The sequence below is a fragment of the Microcebus murinus genome, chromosome 10 (genome assembly GCF_040939455.1).
Source record: "Microcebus murinus isolate Inina chromosome 10, M.murinus_Inina_mat1.0, whole genome shotgun sequence".
Taxonomy (NCBI): Eukaryota; Metazoa; Chordata; class Mammalia; order Primates; family Cheirogaleidae; genus Microcebus; species Microcebus murinus.
Genome location: NC_134113.1, coordinates 78,005,234 through 78,024,462, shown reverse-complemented (window position 1 = coordinate 78,024,462; position 19,229 = coordinate 78,005,234). Strand labels below are relative to the sequence as shown.

Genomic DNA, 19,229 nt, shown 5'->3' with positions numbered 1-19,229 from the left:
TCATTCATGAGAGCTCTGTTTAGTAAAGCAAAAGGCCTTAGTCTATTTGCTCAGCCCTGTCTTCCCAGGGTCCCCACTGGCCATAACCTCCCATGGAGAGGTTAAGAATTGACCTGTGACATAGATAGAAGCAGGCTGAGGCTCCTTTTACATAATATATGAACAAATCTCGGGTAGCAGGCAATAACCAAAATCACAGCCTATATGGTCAGTATTAGAGAACTAAATGAAAAGCAGTTTCACAATAATAGGAACTAAAAAACTCAAGTCAAATTTTATATAGCTATTATAGTTTCTAGTGCCTTGAAAATGTGCTTCAGTTTAACTCTTTAGGGGGAAAAGGCCATTTATCAATTCTATATAAAGTTTGCTGAGAAATATATGTATGTAAAATTAATCAGTATAATGCTATACTCACAAAAACATTATTGACTCAAAATTCACATTTAAGTTGGAAAATCACATATACTCAAAGCATTTTAGCTGAAATTTCACCACTGCAGGTATAGAAGCCTCCTTAGTGAATTATAATGACTCCAATCTTTATAATTCATTAAAATAAATCAGTGACCAACATAACATTTTGCAGATGCAATGTGCATTTCTATTCTAACTTTATCAAATTATTATCATGTTACTATATAGACATCTGGACTAAATGACCTATAAAATCTGGCCCAGTGCTAAAGTTTTTTATGGCATTATATCAAAATTATACAAATGTGAAAACATTTTATTATCCTCTGAATTACTTTTAATATTTCTTTGGTTATGAAACTAATATTAATGTAATAATGGTATTAAAATGTAGCTTGAAATATTTAAAATGCTGTTTTTCCCATCAGTCTGATTTAGATGGACAGACTATTTTCCTAAAGTTCATTAAATTTACAATGCTCAAAAATCCTACATAGTTTTCTAATGTTTATTTTCTTTGTTCCTGTGGGTTTATTTATGGAGCTTGAGTGCTGCCCAATCGAATTCAGTTTACATGTCAGCTTACATAGTCCAAGATGCGGCAGTGGAAAGTAGTTCACTGACTGTGGGATACACTAGGGCCTGGCCACTAGAGTTAGTGCTGGCTCTAGGTAGCTGTGTGGCTTTGGAAAGATACTTACTATCTCTGGGCTTCATTTTCCTCCTATTACAGAATGCAGAGGACTAGATGAGCTAAGGTTCTTTCTGGCTCTGCATTCTATGACTTGCAGTTCAGTTGTCATAAAGTCAGCAGAGGGAGCACTTTTTCTACATCTTATACATTTTGAATATCATTTAAAACACCTTCCAAAAATGAAGGGGTTTGTGAAGAACACTGCTGACACTAAAACTTGACAATCTGTCACTCAGTTTGTATGAAATCACAGATCTGATTATAAATGTGACAAAAGTCTATAGAAATTATTTCTGATCTTTGAATTCCATGATAAAGTCCCACGACAGTTACTTTTATAAAAATTAAGTAGCCAAAATACTCTCAGAAAGTAAGCCCCCCGAATGTGGTAGTATATTCATACAGGATCTAGTGAAGGAGAAACACCAGATCATATCGAGAGGCTATCTGATGTCATAGACGAAAAATGAAGAACTCATCAATCATAAAAAACACTAGCAAATTGGGTCTAACATAAACAAACCACGCAAGTGATTGGTAGGCTTTTCTTTTGCACTTTTCATTAAGATACATTGGGAACAAGCAAGTAGACATAGCCAGAGCCTGGAGGCTTGCAAGAGATTGGAAACATGTGATATCAAGCCAATGACAAAAAAAGCTGTATATCTGAGAGCCTTAGCGACTTTCATCCCCATAGTCATCAGTATCTTAAAACCAACTGAGCATTCATTATGTCTTTTTAATTACTAGACAATCTCATATCAAATATTAAAGTTTTTATTCCTTAGTAAGAATTTTTAAATCACAAAATAGTGTGGCAATATTTAGGTAATAGAATTTATGGAGTGCTGAAAATACTAGAATATAAAGATAATTTCTAGTTTGTCTTCAAATACTAAACTTTTCTAAACCAGCTGGTTTCTTGCAGACAGTATTTATTTATTTTTAATAATTTAAGACAGCATAAGCTTGTACCAAGCAATAAGCATTGTAACAAAAGTGCAACTTTTCAGCAAATCCTCCCCAAAAGGTATTTTAACTCAAAATATCATTAGCACATATTTTTCTCCCTACAAAAATAGCATGTCAGACATCATTAATTGGATGTATTAACAACTATGTACATAAGAGCCACCTTGTAGGCTAAGAGTTTAACGTTGTTTAAACACAGCGTTTGAGGCAAACAGTAGCGACAGCAGCAGCAAATGCACCAAACTGACTAAAAGACCCAGATATTTTCCTCACTCATAGTCAGACTGTTGTGTCTCACCCCTTACATAACATTCAAGTGAGATTTCTCACAGTGCTACCTTGGCAACAAACTAAAAATATCTAGACAAGGTCTTGGTTTAAGCCTTATTAAAAAAGCTTTCTTTGTGATTATCTGGTATCTGGTTTGGTCTCCAGAAAAATACATAGACTTGGAGATAGGAAGGCCTCACAGGGCTTCATCCACATCTATACAGCATTTCCAATCAAAACTGACCAGTTTACTGCTTTCATCCACTTTTGTCATTTAACAGAATATAGGATAAATCAGTTTGGACTTGTTTTAAATTCAGTGCACTTTTTTTTTAAACAGTAAGATTACAAAACTTTAGGAACGTGATGGATTAATGAGCGTGGGAATAAGATGCACTTGAGAGATATATGTATATATATACACATATATGGACTAAGAAGAAATTAAGATGAGTCCATTGATTCATGGCCAATTTCTCAATAAAGTGCTAGCAAACGTACTAACAATGACTCTGGCCTTCCTCGTCCATCTCCTTCCCTGACTTAGTTCTGACGGTGGCCCAACTCCATGTCTCTGTAGGCAAGTGCAAGTTACTAAGAGATACCATTTAAACCACTCCAGAATAGATTGCAATGTGAGCAAACTGCATCCTCACTTTTGCTCTGAAAAATAGACGCCTTTCAAAAAGCTGAACCTTATAAAATACTGAAGAGTAAATTTAATTCTAAAAGATCCTCAATCTGTCTGCGGGAAGCCTCCCAAAACAGGCAGGGCAGCTTCGAGAAGCAGCTCTGCGTCACAACTACCTGCCGTCCCATGTCGACTCCAGGCAAAGGTGTCTCCCCCTTTCTCCTACCCTGGTTTCCATGAGCTCGCCCACAGAGCAGACCTCTCCCACCTTCTCTAGAAACAGGTCCCACATTGTAAAAAGTAACATGGCCTAAAAGGAGGCAGAACTTATTCTGAGGATTCTTTAAAGAATAAAGAACCAATAGCTATCTATCGCAGAGTATCTTTTACAGCCGGTAGGGGAAAGAAAGGGACGTTAGTGTGTGCAGGGTGGGGCGGTGAGGGAAGAGCAAAAACAGGAACTCCAAATGTACACAAAACACCTGGGGTTTTTTTTTTTTTTTGTTTTGTTTTTTTATGCCTGTCGTGCATCTAGTACACTTCCTCCCTTAAGAACGTTCAGGGTGTTTCCGTTCGTTATTCAGCGGGAACCTCCGTCCTTTCGAAGAAAGGGGCGCGAGGACTCAGGGGCCTTCCTTTCCCGGCTGCGAGGGGTCTTCCTGAGCGGAGCTCTCCGGGTTCCCCGGCTCGCGGGGGCCGGCGAAGGGCAGGTGGGTGCGGCCGTGCGGGTGCGGGGCGTGCAGCGCCGCAGGGGGCGCCACCTCGTGCGGCAGGAGGGTCGCGGCGGCGGCGCCCGCGGCTTTCTCGGGAGGGGGCGACAACACGGAGGACAGGCAGGGGAAGGCGGCGGCGGCGGCGGCGGCCGCGGCGGCGGCGGCGGCGGCGGCCGGGGCGGGGATGCCGGGGTACAGCAGCGGGAACGGGGCGGCGGCGGCCGCCGGGTACAGATACTTCTCCAGGCCGCTCTTGTCCAGGAAGGGCTGCACGTAGGCGGCGGCGGCCGAGGGCGAGAGGAAGTAGAAGGGCAGGCAGAAGGGGGCCGCGGCGGCCGCGGGCTGCGCGAAGGGCGCGCCCCCGCCGCCGCCGAACGCCACCAGCGAGCTGAGCAGGGCGGCGTCGGGTCTCAGCAGCGCGGCGGCCGCGGCCGGGTCTGGCCCCAGGAGCGCGGCCGCCGCCGCCGCCGCGCCGCCCCCCGGGCCGCCGCCGCCGCCGCCGCCGCGGGAATCCAGCCGCATCCTCTTGGGCGCCGGCGAGTCCTCCCCGGGCGGCTCCTGCTTGATGGTGACGCGGCTCGCCCCCGCGCCTTTGCTCTTCCCGCGGTCCGGCCGGGCCTCGGCCTCGCCGCCGTAGCCGCTGTCGGTGTCCGTGTCGTTCTCGGCGGCGAGCTCGGCGCTGGGCTGAGTCCGCTGGATGACCGGCACGCAGTGCGCCAGGGGCTCCAGCTTCTGCCCCGCGCGCTCCAGGCAGGGCGCGGCGGCCGACCCCGCGGGGGCGGCGGCCGAGGCGGCGCCCGCGCCTTTGCTCAGAGGGACCTGTTGAGTCAACAGCTGCGGGGTGGGCAAGAACTGGGTGGCCACGGCGTGCAAGTGGTTGATCAGCTGGACGCACCGCGGCTCCCTGGGTGTCCAGCTCTCAAACCGGGAGAGGTATTGCAAGACTTCTTTGGCGCATGTTTGAAATCCCGAGTGGAACGCATCCAAGTCAGACTGAATGGGCGATTTCAGAGATCGCTCCCCTAGGACGAGGAAGGGGTGGGGGTAGGGGGCAGAGGAGCGGAGGCAAGAAGAGAAATACCGGCGTTAAACATCTGCTTATCACGTGGGCCATGCACTGACTAAAGTGATCTAGGTTTTCCCCTCAGTATTCGAGTGATATAATCCACCGGTTGCCGAGAGAAGCGGGGTGGCGGGGGCGGATAGCGGGTAGGGGGGCGCTCTCCTCCCAGCTGAAAACCCAAGTGGAGAGAGGGTGCAACCGCCACTTTAAAAATCTGATTCCCCCAGCTCTGCTCAAAGCCTCTAGGATGCTTCGGAAAATGGGCACTTACCAATGAAGGGAAAGTACGAGCAATTTAGCAAATGAGAGGGAGCCCGTGAGCCCACAGAGGGAGGTGGGGGTGGGGTGAGGGAGTCCTAACACTGCTCCTCTGTGGGCGGCCCCGCTTCGTCAGGGTAGGTTGGCCTCCCAGAACTGACTTACCATTCTGTAAAGCAATTATCTTCTGATGCTGCTGCTCGGTTAAGGCGGTTAAAGCTTTTAAGTGTTTCAAAGTTAATTCCAAGACAACAGCTTTCTCCAGATGCCCCAGAGTCTGCAGTGGTGCAAAAGAGAGGGGGCCACTTGGTTACTTAAAAACACACACTGGGCTTGGTTGGCTCTCCATTCAACACTGCAACTTAAGCAAACACTTTGAAAGAAGTACTATACTTCTTGAGCTTCTCACAAGGCAGGTTATAAATGATGTCGTGCCTTCAGTTGGGAGCACCTACTCTGAGTTTCTGGGAAACTCTGTATACTATAGCACAAGTTATAAGTCAGGCATCTAATATTTACATTTATTCTTATATTTCTGGGAGTCGTACCAAGCTATTAACACGCCCTTGGAGAGCAGCAAAGAATGAAAATATGCATCTTACTGTCAATTTCAGATGTTCAGGCAGTAAATCTTTCAGCTGAGCAATGCATTCATTAATTCGGTCTCTTCTTTTCTTTTCTATTAATCTGTGCGGTAATTTGTAGGTATCCTTAATATATGAGAGTCGTGAAAGAGAGAAAACAATAAGCTAAACATTCACTTACTGGATATAACCCCCCACCCCCAAATAAAACATACTGTGTGAATAAACTACACCCAAGAAACCTCTTTCCTCTGGACTGCTCTGCAATGCAATTTAAATTCAGGTATGATGTTTAATATCCCCCTGAGAGTATCCTGCAAGCCACTTAAAATTCACAGTTGGGGAAGCTCAGGGGTTGGAATATATTTGCCGGCAGAGCTCGACTGTGAAATCAATGGCCCTAATTAACTATCCAGGCAGGTTATGAGGAACATCGGAAACTTACACTTACCTTGCTGTCGTCTCGTTTCATGCTCCTTTTGGGTTTACACATATACAAAGAGGAATAATCCAGTCTGCAAAACAGAAATCAGCATCAGGCACCCATTCGGGGAGGGGGGGCTCTGCCCTCGCCCGCTCCACACCACTTTCTGGAGAAGAAAAAAATCAAACCGAAGCCCAGACAGAAATTCGCAAGGGTGCGTGCACCTTACCCTATAAAATCTCTATGTTCCAGTAACTGTCTCTCTTGCAAATGAGGAATTCCTTCGTCCATGTTCAACCGCTGTCCGTCTCCTCTGTTTCGATTTTTGGGGCTCTGTTCTATAATCTGTGGGACGGTAGGCTTGGGAGATCTTGGGGGGATCTGTGCGTCTCCAGTCTCTCTCTCTCGCTCTCCCTCTTCAGTGCAGTGTTGAAAGTGTGAAGCAGTTGTCCCCCCCTGCTCCACCGCGCTCGCTCGCTCGCTCACACACACGCGCGCACACACGCACACTCGCGCCGGCCCCACTGCGCTGGTAGTTTGCTCTCACTCCAGGCAGTGTTTGGCCACAGGGCACGCGCGTCGCCGGCCAGACCAGCACCCAGCTCACGTGCGGAACGTACCATCCGCGGTCCAGCCCGGAGGGGGGCGGGGGAGGAGGGACCGGGCCGGGAGGGGGCGTCTGGAGAAGGCGGCGAGGAAAGGCGACCGGCGGGAGGGGGCGGGGACACCTGATCAGGGCCACCGGAAAGGAAAAACAACTTGGGCCAAGCTATTCATCTTCCCAAAGGCGATACAGTCAGCAGGGCGAGGGGGCTGGAGGCTAGGGGCTGGGGGCTGGAGGCTGGGGTTTGGGGGTGCGGGGCAGCCTGGGCTTCCTTGGCTCGGAAATGCGACTCCCTCCGTTAGTCCGTCATTACGGTGCAGGAATGTGAACGTGGCTTTTTGGTTTCCACCGATTGTGCTGTTGGTTTGGACCAGAGAAAGGAAAGAGAAAGAGAATTCGCGGTGGGCAAACTTCAGTCCCAAAGGAAATTTTGGAGACTTGTTTGCTCGCCGCTCGGTGGCCCGGGGGTGGGGGTGGTGAGGGGGACCCTTTGGCGCTGGCTGGAGGTTGCCCCGAAAAAGAGCAACTTGAAATCCTCTCCCTGAAGGATTTCAAATAAATGAAAATGTAGTCACTGGGTTACAATGTCGCAATCCAAGTGTCTTTAAGCGACGCGGTGTCCCTGGGCCACCTAAACTTCCCCGCAGCAGCCGGAATTGCGGTGCCACTAATCACAGCAGCAGATGACGACGTTTGGGGCCTCGTGTGCTCCCAGAGGAACGCGGCGGGAGCGACCTGGGTGTGTGTGTGTGTGTGTGTGTGTATGTGTGTGTGTGTGTCTCGGGGGGGGGGGGGCAGAAGGGGATGGCACGAGAGGGGGGCTACCGCAGAAAAGCAATGCAGCATTTGTCACCCGCCCGCTAAACTCCGCCGCCCCTCTGCGCCTCCGGTGACGCTACGTGCTTTCCCGGTCCCCCCTCCCTCTCCCCCCGTGTGATAAGAGACGCCCTGAGTGTGCAGAGCCCACGTTTACTACCGCTGGCACCTCCAAAGCCTCCCTCCTTAATCCTGTCTCAAACGGGTACCAGCACAGGGCCAGCAACGTGATCCGACCTGCCGCTGCTGCCACATCACTGCGCGGGGAACCCGTGCGCGCGCGCGCTCGCCCTGCAGCCGCGGCGCTCGGCGCGGGGAAGCACAGACCAGCACGAGCCGGGCTGCCTTTTCCCAGAGCCGCCCCGGAGCGTGACTCACTGCCAGTGAGAGTTCCCGGGAGGTGCCCGGAGATGCGCGCTACCCACGGCGCCCTGCGCAGCAGGCGGCAAGGGGCCTTGGAGGCCAGGGGGGGAAGCATGTCCCGAGGGACTCCCAGGTCTCCGGCCCGATGTTGCCGCTACTCGAGTCTGCCGGGGGAGGGATGGAGGGGATAGATATTAATCTTGACATCCATACAGCTATAAAGCCAAGGTTTTTCCTGCCCCGAGAGTAATATTTGCATTCTCCCCGGGTGATCTCCGAAACATTGACTATTGCCAGTGGCGCGTGAGCCCAGGGGAGAAGGAAGCCGAATGTACACGCACCAGGGCGCAGCAGGGACTGGGGCGCTCGCTACGTGTCCCCCGGCCCGCCCCGCCAGGCACGGGTTCCGGGGACGGATCTGGGTCGCGGGAAGCGGCGGCTGGGAGGAGGTCACGTGGCTGCGGGAGCCGCGTCTCCTCCCCGCCTCCAGGAGCAACCCGGGCCGCGGCCGCCGCTCGCGCTGCTGCAGTCTCCCGAGTCCTGGGCGGAGACGCGCACCGCGTCTGGCTTCGTGACTCGGGCGGCGGCGGCCCAGGATCACCCCGGCCTGGGGAGACGCTGCCGTCCGTTCAGTGCGTCTGTTTAGAGGGCCCTTTAAGCTCTCCTGACTTCCTCAAATAGGGGAACGTATTTTGCACCTAACAGGCAATTTAATCAGATAATACTTTAAAAGTATTTTTTTTAATGCTGATTTTATTTTAAACCTCAATCCATTCTCTCTCCAGTTTCCAAGTGGTTAGGTAATTAATTCCTTTTGGTAGGGAGAGCAACTTGGAACCCTACAATCGACATATCCTGCAATATAGTATAGTTTTTTCCTCTTGTTCTCAATTAACCAAAATGGGGAGAGGAGATGCCATTAGGTGAATGATTTAAAAAATTAATATGACAGTTCCCCTTATAGGTTTCTGAATGTTTGGAATAGGAAGGGCATATAAATATTTGCTCCAGAGCTAAATTTCACTTGAAAATGTTGACTATTTAGTGAAAATGAAATAAAGACTGTATCACCGCATATTGGCCTTGTCAGCAGAGGAAAAACACAAGATTGACATCCCACCAGGGCAAACCTTAGGGACTCAGTCTGGGGCAGACACTAAAGCAAGTTAAAATAGAAGGAACAGGGACAGTGAGCCTAGAAGACCAGGGTGTGTTAAGTGAGCATGCAAACTTCCCTTCCCGTAATTTAAAGAGATAGAGGGCTATGGCTGCAAATGACAAAGAAAGCCCTTTCTATCACTTTGAGCTCCTTCTCTCCCCCATCCCTTCAGCACCAAGCTTCCCTACTTCTATATCCAATATTTTTGTTTTCTCTTCCACTCCTTTCCATACCCAGCTCAAGCTGTAAATGGGGTCTTTGACAACTTTTGATCTCCTTTAATATCTTTGGTTCTTCTTTTCCTCTTCTGTCTTTTCATGCCAACTTTTTACTCTTGTTTCCCTTTTTCTTTTCTTCTTTATCTTCTTTTCCCTTATTTTTCTCCCTTGTCTAGCTTTTCCCTGTTAAATGTCTGGTTTTGCCCTTTCACTATAGTTTTTGTTCTATCTCCTTTTACTTTCTGCTTTTTTTCCCTTTAATCTCTCATCTTTGTGACTCTTTTTGCTAATTCACTTCCCTTGAACTTGAATCCTACTCCTTTTCTTTCTCAGACTTACCTTTTGGAACATTGGACATAGTTCGATGCCTCTGAATATCCCTTTGCTGCAAGGAGGATATAGCTAACAACTGTACAGCACTTAGGATTAGAGTACCAGACCTCATTCTAAGGGCTTTTTATGCATTAACTCATTCATTCTTTCCACAACCCTATAAGGTAGATACTATTATTGTCTCCATTCTGTAGGTTAGAAAATGCTTAGTGAAATTACAAAATATGCCCAACATCCTAGAGCCAGGATTTAAGCCCAGAAAGTGGGCTCCAGAATCTGTGCCCTTAACTATTACCCCTTGATGTGAATAGTGAGGAGTAAGGTCTAAATGTTAGCTGGATCTGTGGTTCCCCACCCCCAGCCACTGACCAATACCCCAATACCGGTCCATGGCCTGTTAGGAATGAGCCACACAGCAGGTGGTGAGCGCTGGGCAAGCAAGCAAAGCTTCATCTGTATTTACAGCTGCTCCACATTGCCGCATCACTGCTTAAGCTCAGCCTCCTCTCAGATCAGCTGATACATTAGAGTCTCCTAAGAGCATGAACCCTCTGTAAACCGTGTGTGCTGAGGACTTAAGTTGTGCACGCCTTATTATGGGAATCTAATACCTGATGATCTGAGGTGGTGATGCTAGCAATGGGGAGCAGCTGCAAATACAGATCATCATTAGCAGAGAGGTCTGACTGCACAATGAAGGTAATGCACTTGAATCATTCCAAAACCACCCCTCCACGCCCGACCATGAAAATATTGTCTTCCATGAAACCAGTCCCTGGTACCAAAAAGTTGGGGACCGCTGAACTAGATGCTTCAGGAGTGTTTTCTATTTGTACTTGTGCGTGTGAACGTAGGTGGGGAATTTTGCAAGAGTGATGGGGAAGGGAGAGGTGTTAGCATTGGAGCTGATGGCAGAGAAAAAAAAATAGCTATGACAAAAAGAAGGGAGACAGTCTTTTGCCTTGTCAGTGAGTTATTCCATTGGCATCTATTTCCAAATTTATTGATTTAAATCCAAATATCCTAATTAAGTGTTACAATTTCATACAGATGGACAGATGGAAGTACAGTTTAGAAAAGGCCGACCGTGACTGGCTGTTCACCCGCTCCGCTGAGCAAACCAAGCCAAACTCTAATGCAAAGGCTTTAGGTTAGTAATAGGAAAAGTTCGCCTGTGGTGAGGTTAGAAAGGGAAAAAAATTCCCCCTGTCTAACAAAGGAACAGAAACTGGAATGCCCTCTTTGGATATGTTTAAAAATAGGTTGAGTCTTATCTTTTTAGGAAGGCTTAATGCCATCCTGCTGAAGGCCAAGAAGATGCAAGATGAGCTCAAAGCCTCTTTGAGCTTTATAATTAAAGAATTTTGTGATGCCTTGCTTTCAATTAAAGATGTCTATCTTTCTCCTTTTAATAGGTGAGGGGGAAGCTGCTTCCATTGCTTTTCTTTGGCTAAGTAGGGAAATGACTACCTGTAGAGACTCTAATGAAAGGAAATACTTAGCCCAATTTTTCTCCCTGCCTAAGTATTCTAAGCCCTACACTCATTATATTCACCCAGTGCCTTAAGAAGGTCTTATCCTGTTTGCTTGCAAAGTCTTGGATTTCCAACAGAAAAAGAACTATCCTGAGAGGATTAAAGTTTCCATGAGGAATAGAGGGGTGCCTCTGTAGGGTTCTGCAAGCTCTACCACTCTTCCAGAGAGGTGACTCTGGGATGTTTTGGGACCCCAGGTTTGATCCAAATTAACTGTGCATCTCTGATGGCCTTAAAGTCCCCAGATCTGCCCAGGAGTGTAGAGTCTTCTGCCTGTGATGCTGTGAAAATGGCCCATCAGGTGGGCAGAAACCTTTCTTAATCATCTTTGTTTGGACAGTAGACAACAGTTAACAGCCATTGTATGTGAAAATTAGGCAGCATCCATAAAAATCTAAAAAAGTTTTGGGTTGATGCAAAAATCAAGACTTGGTGGGCAGGGTTGGATCAGGATAGGTAATCCTCAAACTACGGCCAGAGGGCCGCATGCGGGCCGCCTAGCACATTTATCCAGACCTTCAGTGTTTTTGCCAACGCTGCCTGTCCTGCTTAGCAGCCAACTTATCCCAGGCCCACAGTGCGCACTCTCCAACGGTCTGAGGGACAGTGAACTGGTCCTCTGTTTAAAAAGTTTGAGGACCGCTGGGCAAGCGCTTCCTTGGAGATTCCTTCTCTTGGCATGCACACCTGCTCTCAGGAGAGAAGGGTTAACATTGTCAAGCACCCTGCAGAAAGAAGAGTACCTCAGAGAAAGATCTAGGAGGGATGGCAACCCCACTGCTACTCACCAGAAGCCAAATATGACTTTAAAATATTGATGATGTTATTTGCCGAAGGCACCAGATATAAAATCTCAGAATAGAAGGTTAGTTCTCCCAGTTGTATAGTCAGCAAATTAACAGAAGCAGCACAAGTGTCCCCTTTAAATTTGTAAAACAACTTAAGTCCTTATGCTGACTACCAATTAATGTGTCTTTATGGTTGTAAACATACACATGAATCATTTAATATTTATGTAACACTGCTCAAAAAGTATATACACTTGTTCGTCTTTGTATAGCTTCAAGGAGCAAGTAATATTAAGCATAGGAAATAAATTTTATTCTTGCTGAAATAATTTGTATTTTTGTACTTATGTGATTGTCACACACTCATGCAGACTGTCCCGAATTTCATATGTGCTCAACATTCCTGGAGTTCTTAACATACAAAAGACAACCAGGCAAGAACCAAGCCTAAAACCGCTCTAGAAAGATCCCCCTGGCCGTGCTGTCGCTAAGTATCTGCCTGGTTCCTCCTAGTGCCCATGAGCTCTCATGCCGATGGAGGCTGATCCATTCAGTGTGAGACTGGAAAAGTAGACTGAGAAGATAACAAATCCATAGGTAGTATCGCGAAATGATTCCTACCCTTCTTCTGGGTTCTCCTCTACTAGCTAGCTAGCACAACCCAGAGAGGCTGCATGAAGAGGGGGCCTTTTAACCTCTGTGTTTCCCTTGTCACTGCCGATGAAAATTCCTGGAAAGTCTTCAAAGGGAAACATATTTATGAAATGTGAAGCATGCTCACGTAAGAATAAGATGCACTCAACAGCCACTTCTCTCACCCACTCATTATGGGCTTTAGAACATCTTTAAATCAATTATCAGATGGCGTCCATCTGATACAGGATTGCAATAGGATTGGACAATAAGATGTAAGCAAAGTCACTGGGTGGGGCTTATAAGAAAAGCTCCTTAAAGGGAGCTTGCTCAGCTGGTAGACACCCTTTTATACTTCCCTGCAGGAGTTCCAGCAGCCACCTTATGACAATGAGGCAACCTTGAGGATGGAAGCTGGTGGAGAGTGGAAAAGCAGTCTGGGACACAGTCTCTGACACCAGGACAGGACAGAGAGCTATCTACAACAGACAGATGGGTCTACTATCTTCATAGAGATACTTCTGCTTTATGAAGGCAACAAAAAGGCTAGTTAAGGAGGATTTAACCTACATTTAGAATTAGAACCATTGGTATAAAAATTGTGTTCAACAGCTAAAGCAAGAAATCATATGTAATAATTACCCAAACCCCAGATATGGTTCTGATATTAATTTATAATCACCATAAATTTATAATTTATAATCACCATTAATTAGGAAACTGATGGAAATCTGGGCTATATGCATCAGTTAAGAGCTTCATCTGAGGCAGAATAACATCAGCTTAAACAAATTAGGATGTTCTTTTTTGGTCATGTAGAAGAAGTCTGAAGGTAGGCAGTCCAGAGGTAACGTGAAATAGTAAAAGGGCTATCAGTGTCCCAGACTGCTCTTCCTCTCTCCACCAGCTTTCATCCTCACGGTTGCCTCATTGTCATAAGGTGGCTGCCGGAGCTCCTGCAGGGAAGGATGAAAGGGTGTCTACCAGCTGAGCAAGCTCCCCTCAAGGAACTTTTCTTACAAGCCCCGCCCAGTGACTTTGCTCCAATCCTATTGCAAGGGGTTAAAAATATAGTTTTCTAGCTGAGGCTCTCCAACAGTATAGGGGTTCTTTTAGTAAAGAGGAAGTGGGGAACAGATATTGGGTTGGCACCCGCCACATCTGTGGCAGTATGACTCGTTTTCATTAGTGGGTCTTTTTTCCTCTGTTATGCTATATGGGTTGGCAGTGTCTCTTTATGGTATTATGGTATTGAATTCCAAGGTCAGAAAACCTTCAGTCTTTCTAGCTGCAATTGCACAAACTTAACCAACTCCTTAAGCACATGGTCTTTAACATCTGTGTTTTTAAATTCTAATAATTGCAGAAATCTGCTTAGGGAGGAAATTTAACAGAATTTACTCTTCTTCTTGTAGAATGCGAATCGCAGCTGCATGTTTTCTGGGAAATGATTGTCTTTTTTTGTCCACAGTGGACCCGACCTCTGGTGGCTCTGTCTCTGCAGCTCTGCCTTCTGCCCCTGGCAGCTGGGTTGAAGAGAGTGACTTTCAGCAGAAAGGCACCCTCTGATACTTCCCTACATGCAGGCAGGATTTCGCTCTTCGTCCACTTTGAGGCATATTTATGTCCATATTTAGGATCCAATTGCTTTAGGGCCGGAAGACTGGAGCCAAAGCTTCATGATTGAGCCAGGTTCTAGAGTAGATGAGGAAGGAAAGAAGAAGTAGGTGTGTGCAGTAGAAAGGAAGTGGAGAAGCCAGTCTCTAAGGCCAGGTCGGGAGAGGCGTGCTAGAAGAGCATGCATCTTTGGAACACTTAATCATGAACAAATATTAAGGCAGGTGTCCTACAAACATTATTCAGTTCTTTGAACTAAGCATTATTAACTCTAATTTAAAGATGGACAAACTCAGACTGAGAGACTTTAGGTAACTATGCCTCCCATCATGTAGTAAATGGCAAAGCCAGGCGATAGGGAACCTGCCCCCCGTGGTGGGCTGTAACTGGCAAGAGTCTAGAGTTTTAATACTTACCTTCTCCTCTCAGCCCCTGGGAAGATCCCCTGTCCGAGCCTTTCACCTCCCTTGGTGAAGCCTCTACTTCAGGTCATGGAAGCTCCTGCCAGGGGGTTGGTGGTTAGAGGAGTTTTTGAGAGATGTGGAAGATGGTGGGGGAGAGAGGTGCATTCTAGTTATGGAGTGGTGCTCCTGATGTTTGAGTTGGAATTCTGGATGTATTTCCCCACAGACAGACACATGGATAAAGGTTGCAGTTAGCCTACTGGATACAGTTGTCTGTTGTCCAGTGTCGGAATCTGCCATTCAGTCCTTATCCATTGAGCGAATATTTGGTGTGCTTAAACATGCGGTGAACCATGCTGGATACTGGGGATTCAATATGGAACCTTGCCCTCAATGAGCTTACAATCTAATGGATTAAATTTCTCAAAGAGAAGAGATCACTAAGAAAGCGCGGCATTATCCTAAAGCCTTTTTGTGCTCCAAAAAAGCCTCCTCTTTGGTGCATTTGAGATAAACTTACACTTACGCTTCTCTAGTAATGCATGCTAGAAATCATTCCAGAAAGTGTGATCGGTGGCCTCAGTTAGCGGGTAAGCCTTGTCCTCCTGGAAGAACCACAGGCGAGAAAGATGCTGTCTGCCTTGCTCCCCTGAGCTATCTCTGTCTCCGATCCTGCCACTTCCTGTGACAAGTATTACGATCTTCTCTTCTCACGGCTTAGTGTTTGAACTCAACTTTGCAACGTGGATTATCACTTGCTTTGCCTCCTTGGTGCTCCATGCCCTCTGTAGTTTCCGGGAGGACTCTCCTGCTCGTCTCCGGCCCCCCAGCCCCCGCCCTGACAAGTGCTTGGCCATTACCCTAGCAGGTTCCTTTTAGGGGAGATTTGGACAGGGTTGAGCTTAGCTAATTTCATCTGCTCCAGAGCAGGCTGGAATGGTTTCCAGAAAGATGATAACTCATTGTGATGGCTCATAACCACCAGAGCATTGATTGTCACATCCTGCAAAGGGCACGACTTCTTCACCTTCATAGTTCTTTGACTTCAGCAGCTCAATCTGGAAAGTGGTTTGGTGGGGCTGGCAACTTTGGGCAGCCTCAAGTCCACACCCCTTCCAGCTTCACGGACTGGGTGGCAAATTTAGCAAGATTTTCTTACCTTTAAACCAAAAATTTGGTGGTCATTCTTAATCCATTCATTTCCCTTGCTCCTCCCATCTGATTAATAACAATGACCTGTTGATTTACCTCTTAAATATGCATTAAATCTGTCCTCCTCTTTTTATCTTCACTGCCTACACTTCAAACCAAGCCCCCATAATCTCTCACCCACCAAATATTTTAAGAGCTTCTTCACTGCTTTTAACAGCTGGGGTTTAGTGAGGAAAACAGAAACCAGCCTAGATATTTCAAGTAGGAGGAATTTAACAGAGGCGATTTAAGGCACACATAACTTTTGGAAAGATTGGGGTAATCAAAGTTGGGGAAAATTGCTGCTGACTTCCAGGAAATCTTGACAGTCAGTAGGTTTGGGGAAATCCAAATGCCACTGAGCTCAGCTGCCTGCCATGCATGCTGAAGGGGCTGAGATGCTGGAGTTTGCTCAGAAGCTACTGTCAATCTCACATCTGCAGGCAGCTGCCACTGGGGAAACATGCACAAGGGCCTCTCAGTGGCAGAATCTAAGCTAGAACCCTGTGGGCAAGGGATTCTAGAAATGTGGTTCCAAGCTTCTGCCCTGTGATGAGGATAGAGTGTGGAGGGCAGTGCAGCTGGTGTTGACAACAGACATCTCACACCCAGTATCCACTGTGTACACCTACCCTCTCCCTCCACCACACTCAATTACCGTATCATAGCCAGAGCCATTTTTCTGTCCATGTCATTTTCTTGATCAAAAGTCTTTAATAGCTTCCTAGTTCCATTAAGTTAAAATAAAAATTAACACTCTTCAATGGCCTGAATATAATTCAGCTCTTGCCTACATCTTCAGTTTCATCGCTCATTTCTCTTCCTCTCTTTCCACACTCCAGCATACCAGCTTTCTGTCAGTTTTTTTTTTTTTTTCATACACCCTGCTCTTGCTGTCTAGGTCCTGCACTCACACTGTTCCAACTGATTGGAGCCCTTTGTCCCCACTGCCCCGACGTCCTTCAATTCTCTTCTTCCTGCTCATCCATCCAGTGTCACCTGAAACATCACTCTCTCTAAGAAGCCTTCTCCAAGTGCCTGGATCACAGTTTTGTCTCCTTCTATAAGCTCGCGTTGGACCTGTAATTCTCTTCCATTGCACTTCCACTGTTTGAAAGACTCATAAGACTTTTCAATGTCTATCTTTTCCACTAATTCGTAAGCTCCGTGTAGAGAGACACCTGAATTATTTAGTGCTGGATGCCCAAAGCAGGCCTAGGACAGTGGCAAGCACAGGATAGACACACACCTGGTTTTTGAATGACTCCTGGAGGTGCTCCTCCAAATCATCGATGAACAGAAGGTGGTTTTGTTCCACGAAATCACTGAATAACAAGTCATAACCAAGCCACAGAACGTCTGAAGCACCCTCGTACCTGCTGGAGGTGGGGAAATGTAATGTTGACCCCCACCCTCTCACCCCCAGTGGGGACTTCGTATATCAGTGTGGCTCTTATGGGCAGGGACATCCGCACTGTACTTGGGGCACTGGGTATGTCTTGGCCTCATGGGGCATGTGAAGATTAGAAAGTAGATAGCGTGAAGGACCTAAAGTGCTCCTGCTGAGGCAGGAAACCAGTGGCCTGGCAGGGGCTTTAGTGCGGTGGTGGGCACTTCCGTTGTGGGGAAGGGCCTGTGCCCGGCTGGACGTGTTCTGTGCCCAGGAGGCAGTAAGCTCTGCCCCCTAACAGCCTTGAAAAGTCGGTGTTTCTCACTCACAGAATTTTCACTTCCCTCCACAGTGCGCATTAGCAAGGCAGAGAGACTCGAGGGGCTGGGCCGAGTCCAGCTGAATTCCGCAGGTGCTCCGGAGACTGCGGGCTGGTGAGGTAACATCCCAGGCATGGCTCTCAGAGGCCAGAGTGGGGAGGGGGTGCGGAGCCTGGCATGGCAAGCTGTGTTTACAGGTCTGCTGAGCTGAGTGGATCACAGGAGGGGGTCCTGGGGCGAAGCCAAAGAGTTTGGTTACCAGGAGTGCAGAAAGAAACAAGCTCCGTGCCAGGATGTAGGAGTCAAGCCTCAGACTCCGGAACAAAGTGGGAGGGTTGAGAGCCAGCGAAGCCAATCCGTCAGAATGCCACGCCGGGAGGCACGGAGGAGGCAGGGAGCGAGGGGTCTGTACAGACAAAAGCGATTCGGAGCAAGACGCGGGAGGCAGGGCCAGGTCTGGGTGATGCCGTGGACATCGTTGGATTCTGCTTGGGGTGGTCAGTCATGCTCCTGATAGGCTGGAAATAGGGTCAGGCCGGCTTCCATCCCCACCCCCCAAACCAACTTTGCATTTACTCCTGGCACTGGTACTTGCAAAAACACAGAGCTCTCATTTTCCTAATTATGTATTCAGAAAGACAGCCTTGATTTTCCTGATCAAGGGGTCGCAAAATCTGACTACGCTGGCCAAGCACAGCCCGGGTGATGATGAACCATCCTCAGGCCTGGGCCGAGCGCACACCTGCTCCACGGTCCTGCATCACTGGTGACCCAGCCGGGACAATTCTCAGCCTATTTTGTTATTGGATAATGATACTAATAGTTTTTCTGGATCCTAAGCTTTTTATTCTGTTGTAGAAATTCTGCCTCAGACATACTGATGATAATGAAATAGACACATCATGTATTTCTGTCCTTGTTTCATATTATGGTTGGTCCTCCATCTCTGTGGGTTCCACATCCGTGGATTCAACCAACCTCGAATCTAAAATATTTGAAGAAAATATTGCGCCTGTACTGAACAAGTACAGACTTTTTGTATTTTGTCATTATTCCCTATAACAACTATTTACATAGCATTTGCATTGTGTTAGGTATTATAAATAATCTAGAGATGATTTAAAGTATATGGGAGGATGTGTTAGGTTATAGGCAAATTACTACAGCGTTTTATATAAGGGACTTGGGCATCTGAGGATTTGGTATCTGTGGGGGTCCCAGAACCAGTCCCCCACGGATATCAAGGAGTGATTATATTTCATGTTGCTACTTATGGTGGCAGAGTTGTATGGACTTGGGCTTTAAGATCAAGAGGGCCTGGTTCCAATGCTGTTTTCCTCTGAGTAGCTGTGTGACTTTGGGCAAATTATTAACGAGTCTGTTTTCTCAAATGTAACACAGAGAAAGCAGTGCCTTCCCCTGGGTGCTAGCTCTGTGTCTCTGCTATGATGCATGCGAACACCCACAATGTAGCAGGGGAGCAATGAATGGCAGCTGTCATCTTCCCCATTTGAGCTGCCTAGTTAGAATTATGGGTGTCACAGAAAATAGAGGTGTTTGAAAATAATTGACGAATTAAGTAACATTTTAAGTTCAAAAGGTAAGCCTATTGCTTTCAATTATCCTTTCCTTTACTAATAGGTGAATAATAATAAAAGAGAAGGCCACACTTGTCAACGTGATTTCCCATTAATGAGAGCTAGTTAAGAGTCCATGTATTTCATGTGCTAGTTGGAAATAGGCAGTGCCGGTCACAACCTTGTGCTTTGAAATCACACCCTTTAGACAGCTCTTCTGAGAGGTCACACAGCTTCATGTTTGGGCACAAATGG

General features: G+C 47.1%; 1 protein-coding gene and 1 long non-coding RNA gene across 4 annotated transcripts in view; one reads left to right on the top strand and one right to left on the bottom strand.

The window, feature by feature from the left end:
• Window positions 1-1,872: 1,872 nt before the first annotated feature.
• BHLHE41 (basic helix-loop-helix family member e41) lies at window positions 1,873-6,682 on the bottom strand. The gene is made up of 5 exons (XM_012739537.3): window positions 6,256-6,682; window positions 6,054-6,117; window positions 5,621-5,728; window positions 5,184-5,295; window positions 1,873-4,719 (listed from the first exon to the last, which is right to left on the bottom strand). Exons 1-5 carry the CDS (start codon window positions 6,315-6,317, stop codon window positions 3,608-3,610), a joined length of 1,458 nt encoding a protein of 485 aa, XP_012594991.2. The 5' UTR covers window positions 6,318-6,682; the 3' UTR covers window positions 1,873-3,607.
• Window positions 3,605-19,229, top strand: part of LOC142873406 (uncharacterized) — a 63,550-nt gene continuing 47,925 nt past the window's right edge. For 2 of the 3 annotated variants that reach the window (XR_012921468.1, XR_012921469.1), the window contains exon 1: window positions 3,605-3,694. This is a non-coding gene — a long non-coding RNA (uncharacterized LOC142873406). Of the gene's footprint in view, window positions 3,695-17,347; window positions 17,517-19,229 lie in introns of those variants that run through there. The other variant, XR_012921470.1, reaches the window with a different exon arrangement.